Source organism: Portunus trituberculatus, chromosome 13 (genome assembly GCF_017591435.1).
Source record: "Portunus trituberculatus isolate SZX2019 chromosome 13, ASM1759143v1, whole genome shotgun sequence".
NCBI classification, from domain to species: Eukaryota; Metazoa; Arthropoda; class Malacostraca; order Decapoda; family Portunidae; genus Portunus; species Portunus trituberculatus.
In genome coordinates this window covers 4,979,281-4,989,280 of record NC_059267.1, presented here as the reverse complement: position 1 = coordinate 4,989,280, position 10,000 = coordinate 4,979,281, and the positions used below count along the sequence as shown (strand labels likewise).

Here is a 10,000-nt window from a genome sequence, read left to right as displayed (position 1 = left end):
ACAATTCCTCCTCATCCCTGGAGTCCTACACGCAGACGCCCGAGCCAGTCATCATTAGAGGCGCGGGCAACATCACAGTGTAAGTACAAGTGAATCGGACACGTAATAACACTAAAATTGACATGAGAAGTTGAGTATCATTGTTGCCTTCCTAATCTGACGAGGAAGCAGTCCTGTCTCCTTCACCAAGGCTAGGAAGGCCAGATGGTGATGGGAACACTAATTACTCCCCAGTTATCAACATTTACAGCGAGTCAAACGGGAAGGAATAACGTAAAACCATTCTCTATTTGTTTCCCTTATTTTCCCCTTCGTCTTTGTTTAAATAACCAGGAAACAAAGGAAAGAATCGTGTGTGCGTGTGTATGTGTGTGAATCTGTTCCGAGTGGTGGGGAAGATGGTTATCCTATTTTTCCTCTCCTTTACTTCATTCATTCCTCTTCTTTTTTCGCCTTTTATCTTTACTTCTTTTCCTTTCTTATCTAATCTTCTAAATTTTCATCTTGTTCCTCTTCATCCACTTCTCTTCCTATCATTTCTATTTTTCTATTTCGTATTGTGGTGGTGTATCCCCGCCACGCCCAGCTGGTGACCGTGTGTGGTGTGGTGTTGTGGTGCAGGTGTGTTCAGGGTCTTAATGCAGAATCTACGTGGAATTTTTGCACTGTGAAGCTTAAAATCAGTGTACTGTGCCTTTATACCCAGCTGGTGATTGTGGTGTGTGGTGTAGCAGATGTTTGTGGTGTCATGGTGTAGGTGAATTCAAGGTCTCAGTGCTGAATATACCTGGAATTATGCACTGTGAAGCCTAGAATCAGTGTACAGTGCCTTTATATCCAGCTGGTGATTGTGTGTGGTATGGTGACTGTGGTGTGTGGTGTTAGAACAGTACCAGGACTAACAGGGGACAAAGACAATGACAGTAAAATATTGAGCCACATGAAAACATTTTTAGTCGAGAGCTGGTCAGTTTTGGACCAACTTTACAGGCGGTGAAAGGAGAGAGACTAGTAAGCAATTCCAGCATTACAGGTCCAAAGAAGAAGAAGGTGTAGGTGTATTCACAGTCCTAATGCAGAATTTAGATGGAATTGAGTACTTTGAAGCCTAGAATGAGTGTACAGTGCTTTCATATCCAGCTGGTGACCTTGTGTGGTGTAATGACTGTGATGTGTGGTGTAGCAGATGCTGTGTGGTGTTATGGTTAAGGTGTATTCAGGAACTTAATGCAGAATCTAGGTGGAATTGAGTACTGTGAAGCTTACAATAAGTATACAGTGCCTTCATATTCACTGCACTGGGACTAACACAGCCAATATATATGTGTAAGCCTCAAAACTACAGCCTTGGCACTGTTTTCCCCTGAACCTGAGTGCCACATCTCCAAGGCCACTCAGAACAAAGGACTTGGAGCATTAGGGTTCTTGTGCTGTCCTTAGCAGGTTTCAAAATGCATCTTAGAATTTTTCTCATTTTCTTATTTATATTTTTCTTTATCATTATTTTGTATACTTTTTTGTGACTTATATCAGTGGGCCTTTCTTTTTAATTTCCTAGTTATGTTGCTCTTTGGTGGTGTCTTTACAAAAATAAAAAAGAGAGAAGAAAATTTAGAAAAGATGTGAATAAAATGTTGGTAATCAGTTGTTTTTGCCAGACAGATTCCCTTGGCTTTGTCTGCAACTCAAACTCTCACAGGAACATTGATGAATTAAAGGCCAAACTAAATCAAGCTCTTGGGTAGATTTTCCCTCTTATGTTAAAAAAAAAAAAATTAGCTAGTGAAAGAAAAGAAAAGATTAAACTAAACAACCAAACTTTTTTTTTATTTTTGTTACCCTTGGACAGATTTCACTTCTTACATAAAAAATAATAGCAAAGGAAATTAAGATAAAAATAACAATGTATTTTTTTTTCATGTTTGGGCTGAAATAAGAAAGGAAACTAAAAAAATCACAGCAAAAGAAATAAAACATGAAAATAAAAAACTGACCTTTTTAATTTCAGATTCAGACCAAAAAGAAATAAGAAAAAAGAAAAAAATCACAGAACAAGGAAAACAAAAGATTAAAATAACAATAAAACTTTTTCAATTTTCAGATTCAGACCTAAAAAAAAAGGAAAAAAAATCACATCAAAGGAATGAAAAAATAACATAACCTTCTTTTTTTTAATTCGGTCTCAAAATAAAAAAGGAAAAAAAAGCAAAAGGAAAAGAAAAAAGAAAAATAATAACCCATCTCTATTTTTCAGGTTTGGACTTAGTAATCGTTTCTGCCGCGACTTCCCGAGTGCTCTGACAGGAAGGTTGGCCCCAGAGGAGTTTGCCGGGTCAGTGGGGCGGGTCAACACTGTGCTGCGGAAGACCCTGCCTGTGTCTGCCCGCTGGCTCCTCTGTGGCTGCTGCTTCTGCCTCTGTACCTGCGGCTGTTCCCTCTGGCCCGTCATCTGCCTCAGTAAACGGGTGTGTCTTGCAAGTCTATGTCTGGTTTACCTTGTTTTTTCTCTCTATCTCTGTCTCTCTTTTTTGTCTTTTCTTTTATTTTATATAAGACGAGGAATTTTCTTTTTTATGTACAAGTAAGAGGAGTAATGTCTTTGTTTTCTTTGATTTGATGTACAGGTTTATCTTTTTTTTTATGCAAGAAGAGAACTGTCTCTTTTATATTATTCTCCTTTTTATGTAAGAGAAGAAATGTCTTTTTCTTCATCCTTTTTATGTAAGAGGAGGAATGTCTTTATCTTCATTTTTTTTTTTTTTTTTTTGTAGGAGGAAAATGTCTCTTTTCTATCTTCATTTTCATGTAAGAGAAATACATATTTTTTTTCTTCTCTTTTATGTAACTAAAAGGAAAAATGTCTTTTATTTTTCTTTTTCTTCTTTTTACGTAGCTAAGAGGGGAAATCTGGCCCAGGGCAACAAAAACAACTAAACATGAAGGGCCACTTAGATGCCAGTCAGTGTCCTTCAACTACTGGTGACTGTAGCTTTGTTTTGGCTCAGTGAGATCATCAAGGCTTACACAAACACGGGAACGAGTGCCACGCTGCCGTCAGTTAAAAAGAAGGCAAGGTTTCATTTCTGTGGTTTTGTTGTCTTACAGTGCCTCTTTTGCAGACGAGAAATGCAATAGAGAAGACTTTAGAGGCGGAAAACACCAACCTATACCACAAGCTTGGCCTTCACTGGAGACTCACTAGACAGAGATGTGATAATTCCTCCCTCATGGAATATGTGAGTGATTTGACCAGACATCACTTTTTTTTTTTCATATATATATATATATATATATATATATATATATATATATATATATATATATATATATATATATATATATATATATATACTATATATGTACTTCTTCAGTATCAGGACACATTTTCATATTTATTTTGCCTACTATTTCATGATTTTATCCAGCTTCAGAAACTTATATGGGGGATTAAAATAGTGAAGATTGTGGCCATTAATCTTGTGACCTCCATAGACTCTTCTAATGTAAATAAAATTGTCTAATCACACCCAAAATTTGTGGTAAAAATGTGTTCCAGTACTGAAGTGTAAGAGGGGAAAAGCTGGCCAAGGGCAATATAAAATTGATAAAAAAGGTCCACTTACTTGCTAGTCCCCTTGCAGGTCTGAGAAAGTTAGCCAAAAGAAAGAGATAAATGTCTTGACACCTCTCTCTTAAGTGAAGTCATGTCATAGGAAAGTGGAAATACAGAAGCAGGCAGGGAGTTCCAGAGTTCACCAGAGCCACTTGTGTGAGGGTTGTCCATTGTTGCTGCTACTGGGAATTACTATCATTATTTTCTCTGCTCTAGTGTTTATTTCATTCACCTCCCCCTCCTTCCTCCTCCCCGGCAGGTGTTGGTGATTGAAGTGATACCCAAAAAAGACATTCTACGGCCGGACTGACGGAGCGGGGCGGCCTTGTACCCCAGGCTGCTGCTCACTGACGCCGGGACCCCCACCCACCCCCTCCCCCTCTCGGCTGGTCAGTGAACGTGCAAGTAAATTTTCTGACGGTCACACTGCTGTTGAAGAGATTTTTTATTATCATTATTATTACTATTATTATCATTACTATTGTCTGCTTTAGCATTTATTTCATTGCACATGGACATTGCATTTATACATGGTCATATATACAACCTACTGATGCACACAGACACATGCACAAACATACAGACACATACACACACAAAGTAATCACTCATTCCCATGCTACCCTTGTCCCCAAGTGTAGCCAGTCATACATAACATAACCTGTATATATATAAACACAACCAACCATTACGTACGTATATGTATATGAAGATTCCGTTGCATATAGACTGTATCATAACGACACGCCGCCACTCTGTACATAGCGACGCTGTGGACTCAACACTACGAAGTATTTTTGATGAAAGAAAGAAAAAAAAACATAACCAAACATTTGGGGGTCTGTCTGTCTTGGGGTTCGTCATTGGGGTTTGTCATTTGTTCCCACGGGGTGAGTCAAGTACAACACCCAACACCGTGCCGCACTGGGGGGCCACCACTGCCTCCCCCGGCCACCTCCAGGGGTTCACCAGCCTTGTCTTGTGAGGTGCTGCTGTCACACAATTGGTACCAGTTCATCCTCCCCAAAAAAAACTTCCCGTTCCTCGATCACATGATGATAAGCTCACATTTTTGGACTGGGTTGGGTTAGGTTAGGTTAGGTTAGGTTAATGTTGGGTATTTAAGAATGGGTTAGATTAGGTTAGTATACATTAGAAGAGGTTAGATTAAGTTAGGATACATTAAGATTGGTTAGGTTACGTTAGGGTAGGATAGATGTTCAAATGCATGCCTGTGTGTGGAGTGTGTAATGGAAGTAGTGAATGACAGCTTGAGTGTTTAAGGGGCTCGATCTTAAGGTTTGGCTGTGTACAGAGAATGAGAGACAGATGAGTGAGTGTGTGAGTGTGGCAGAAGAGAACTCAGTGAGGTGACAGAAGAGAGTGTGGCAGTGTGTGAGAGGAGAGAGTGAGAGATGTATGAGAGAGCTGGATAGAAACAATTGGAGATTCTGTTCTTAGGGGGCAAGTTATGAATTGAAACCTAAACTAACTTAATCTTAGCTCACCCAGAACCAATGATAGAAGTGGCTTATCGTTCTGTCATCCTTGCTGTCTCCCCCTTCTCTTTTTCCCTCTCTCTCTGTCTTTCTCTCTCTCCCTTTGTAAGTATCACATCACACACACATATTGTAACACGGGTCAGTCACTGTAAATGCTTCATCACTCTTTTTTATTCACCGTAGGATGTAAAAAAAAGGTATAAAAACAAGATAATGAGAGAAAGTGGTACTATATTTTAAAACGGGCAGTCAGTCAGGCCACTCATGAATCCTGTTAACCTTTTCTACCTGTCTATTTGTCGTGAAGTGACAGCGCGAGTGTGTGTCGTGTGAGTCAATAGGCATGTGATTTTTGCTGCCCTTACCTGCCCCTCTCCCCTAAACACACTGAAAGGGTTGACATATCACCGACTGTAGATCTGAGTGCTTGTGTGTGTGAGTGTGTGTTACTGTACTACATGAAAGGGTGTGTGTGTGATTCATTAACAGCTCCCTGCCTTCCCCGTGGTCCCAACCTCACACCTACACCCACACCCAGCCATACCACAGTGCATTTCTCTCCTCTGAAGCCTCCACACACTACACAGGTCACAAGGCACAGGCAGGGCAGCACCAAGAGAACACTACACTTGCATAGAAAATAGAGGAGGTACATGAGTTTCACCCCTTCAGTACTGTGATGCATCTTTACCACAAGTTTGGGTAAGATTTGAGAATTTACATTAGGAAGCATCTATGGAGTTCAGAAGATTAATGGTCAGTCTTCACTATTCTACCCCCTACATGAGTTTTGAAGCTACTCGCTCATAAAATCAACTAGCAAGCAAAAAAAAAGGTGAAAATGTGTCATGGTACTGAAAGGGTTAAGATCTTGTACAGTATGGCTCATTTTCTCAAGATTCTGTACAGGAGATTGTGAGACCGGAGCAAATTAAGGTGAATAGAGGAGGTTTATGAAGATAACTATATAGACTAATATGCCGCCCTTCAGACTATTACATCCCAGAATGAATGCAACCCTATGTAGGCTGAAAAGGAGAGAGAGAGAGAGAGAGAATATCTTGCTATGATAACAAAGACATGGAGTGCTCAGCCTACCTTCATGCAAAAAGATATTAGCTGCTGTCAGTATACAAGATAGGAGTAACACTGGGGACAACACTTCTGGACTTTTGTAACACCACCACCACCACCACCACTACTACCTCTCCTGTCTTCAACTTCAAGAACTCACAGAAAAACGTGCTTTAAAAGATGAAGTAATTTGCTCATTTTAGAGAAAGTGTACATTAATATTTGTCTCTTCACTGCATAATTGTATTGGATATTGATTGAGAGAATGATTGGTGGTGAGGACAGCAGTAGGTTTATGTCAAAGTAGAAGCTAATGTGCAGAAATGTTAAGATGATTTGTAAAAGGAAAGTTTATGAGTGTGTGGAATGGATTAGTAAGAGGTGTGTGTGTGTGTTTTAGCAAGCAATACTGGTGCTTTGTTTTTGTATGTGCTTGTGTGTTGCATTTGTGTGTTTGGTTACCTGATCACTTCATAACCTGGTGATTGCAAGGCAGAAAGACTGATATTGCTTCTCTTTGCCATTGGATGTTTTGAGGTACAACATTTTTTTTAGAGTTGTATATTTTTCTTCATCAGGGAAATGCAAAATAAAAAATGTGACGTGAGGGAAGTTGTATTTTGATAGTTTATGATATACTGAAGTAGATTTTTTTTTATTATTTTTCTTCTTTTATTTTTGTATATAATTTTTTAGTGTTATTTTTTTTTGTTAGGGAAGTTTCATATTTTACGATGTAGTAGAGTAGATTTCTTATATATTATTTTTTAATTTTTTTATATATATATATTTTCTTTTTTGTTACGGAAAATACAAAACCGAAAAATATCATCCAGCATGTAATATTACAATGTGTGCTTTTATTTTGTAGCTTCCATGCTTGCAAAATGTCATTCAGGAAAAAATAATTACAAAAAACGAAAAAAGACGAAAAAAAAAATTAATTCATATGCGTTTGCCATTTTGGACTCTGTACATAACAATTATAAATCCACGCCTTTGATCAATTAACGGCATTTCACAGGTACTGACAAACCGTACAAGTATATCATTGACAAGACTGTGATGTTTCATGTTACCAAATGCCTCTGTTAGTGTCTTGGCTGATCTTTTATTTTGTTTCACTGCCTCTTTCATTTTGTTTCACTGCCCATCTTTCTATCTTTCATTTTGTTTCACTGCCTATCTTTTTTGTTTCACTGTCCATCTTTTGTCTTGTTTCACTGTCTATCTTTCATTTTGTTTCACTGCCTATCTTTTTTGTTTCACTGTCCATCTTTTCTCTTGTTTCACTGTCTATCTTTCATTTTGTTTCACTGCCTATCTTTCTATCTTTCATTTTGTTTCACTGCCTCTCTTTGTTTGTCACTCTCTGTGTAGTGAGAGGAAGGCAGTACAGGGTGAGCCAGAAATGAGGAAAAGCTACACTAAATATAAGCTTTCTATATCTTTAGTCTCTCCACTTTTCTTACCCTCTTTCATGTTCCTCACTCTGTTTTTTTACTTTCCTCTGTTCTTTCTTCTTGTTTTCTTCTTCTCACCTTTTGTTTACATGGATTTGTTCTTTTTTTTATTGTTTTTGTTTGTTTATTGTTAATTTTCCTTTATATTTTTCCTTGTATTGTTTTATTTTCCCCTTGTTTTTTTCTCCTTGTTTTTATCTTTTTCCTTCCTTTTGTTTATATGGATTTATTCTTTTCTATTTTTTTTTTTTGTCTATTGTTCATTTTCCTCAATTTTTTCCATGTATTATTTTATTTTCCTTTTTTTCTCCTTGTTTTATCTTCTTCCCTCCTTTTCTTTATGTTTGGTTCTTCTTTTGCATTTTATTTATTTTTTTGTCTTGTTTATTTTGCTGTATTTTTTCTTCTTCATATTCTTTTATCTCTTCATCATCGCTGTTCCCATCTTATTATCTTCATGTTGTCTCATTTTCACACACAAGAGGCAGATCGACTAACTTTATTGTCATTATTATTTTTTTAGGATGTTCATTATCTTCATTTTAGGTTCATATTTGTAACTATTTCATTTTCATTTTTTTTCTTTTTCTTTTTAGCTTCTAAGATTACACTGGTCTTAAAAAATATTCTGACTACTTAATGTTTTTTTTTTTTCTGTTTATGTAGCATTGTTTTTCTCTTTTTCTTTCTATATTTTAGTTGTAAGTCAGGTTAGGTTAGGTAAGGTAAGGTTTTTATTAAGTAAGTCCTAAGAGTGGAAGTATGTAAACAAATTGTAGTTGAGGAGGAAAATGGGAAAATAATTATGCATAGTTTTTTTTTTTACTTTATTTTCTTTTCCTTCTTTCTTATTTCCTTTATATTTCTTTCCTTTCATTTTCTTTACTTTCTCTTCTTTCTTTATCCTTCTTTCCTTTTTGTCTTTCCCTTATCTCTCTTTCCTTTCATTCATTAATCTTTCTTTCCTTTTATCATTCCCTTATCTTTCTTTCCCTTCCTCTTATTCCCTCATTCATCACCACCGTTTCCACATTACGTCTCATTTATCCACATTTTCTCTGTTCGTCGTGGGCAAAGCATAGAGACGCTGGAAAGATAAAACAAAGGATCTAATACATTTTAAAACTCAAAAGAAATAATGTTATATAATTCCTGTATGTAGAAGTTTATTTAGCGAGTTTTGTATGGTGAGAATTAATAGTGATGAGTGATGTCTGTTCAAACGTACACCGCCGTATTGAGTGAGAGTGTATAGGAGTAGTGTATGAGCCTGAGTGAGAGGAGGAGGGGGTGTCCAGGCTAGTGATAGGGATTGGGGGATGCGAGGAAGTACAGATGCTCTAAGAAGTGATGTCAGATGCTAAATATTTCAAGGGTAAAGAATTATCAAACTGTTTTTCTCATTTTTCACATCTCTAGTTATGCGTCAATGTAAAGCAGTTAATTTGTACCTATATTCATTTTCTATGCTAAATGTTTTGTACCAGAGTAGTATTGTATTGGTCAGCTTCTTTCACTTCCCACAAGTCACAGTTCTAAGTCTGTGTGGAGCTCTTAATGTAAACAAGTCAGGTGTATATTGATTCCCATTGTGCAAAATATTTCAGTCTATCACTATCAGACAGCTTTCTTCACCTATTACATCTCCAGTTTCTCTTAGTCTGTGTGAGACGCTAAAACATCAACCAGTCTATTACAACATCAATTTCTGCTCTATTTATGAACGTGAAATTAACTTATTTTTGACATCGCTGCTTGGGACAACTGTACTAATAGTCAAATAACACACACACTTACCTCTGCTGTGTGTTCCCTCAGTCTAGTCCTGTGATCAGCTGTGAGTCATGTTCTGTAAGGCCATGAGCTGATCAGGATGTCAGACTGAAGGAAGTGAAAGCACTGATGGTGAGTGTTGCTGTGCTTCCACCCATGACTAGCCTGGCCCTCAGTGACAGCCGAGGACACGACCGCTTCGCCGACGCACTGTTCTCGCTGCCCTGGTCTGGTGCAACTGTGTGTAGTGTGCCAAGCTGATTCAGTCACAAGATTTGCTTACATTGTACACTTAGGGTCGGAGGCGGAGCAGCAGATGGCGCTCACTGTCACTGTGTTGAGTGCTGTCCTGCGTCCCGAGGCCCTGGGCTGGCAGGTGTATGTGGTGAGGCGCTGTGAGGGTGCGGGTGTGTGGGTGTGGCAGGTCTGGGGCTAAGGGAAGCATGCAGGACACAGTGGAGTGAATGCCTTGCTGTGGTGACTTCTGGCCCTGACTGTACCTTTGAAATGCATGTCAAGTTCACAAATAAGATATATATACCTATATGCATATATAGATATATGTGTTTGTGTAT

At 38.0% G+C, this 10,000-nt stretch overlaps 1 protein-coding gene across 3 annotated transcripts in view; it reads left to right on the top strand.

Moving 5' to 3' along the window:
* Positions 1-10,000, top strand: part of LOC123503300 (cysteine-rich hydrophobic domain-containing protein 2-like) — a 12,153-nt gene that overhangs the window by 63 nt on the left and 2,090 nt on the right. The window contains exons 1-5 of one of the 3 annotated variants that reach the window (XR_006674403.1): positions 1-79; positions 2,255-2,465; positions 3,120-3,236; positions 3,873-4,002; positions 9,471-10,000. The exon at positions 1-79 is cut by the window's left edge and continues 63 nt beyond it; the exon at positions 9,471-10,000 is cut by the window's right edge and continues 2,090 nt beyond it. Coding sequence is in view for 2 of the 3 variants with exons in the window: in XM_045252962.1 (XP_045108897.1) it covers positions 1-79; positions 2,255-2,465; positions 3,120-3,236; positions 3,873-3,923 (458 nt within the window). In the remaining variant the exon portion in view is untranslated. The other 2 variants (XM_045252962.1, XM_045252963.1) reach the window with 2 other exon arrangements.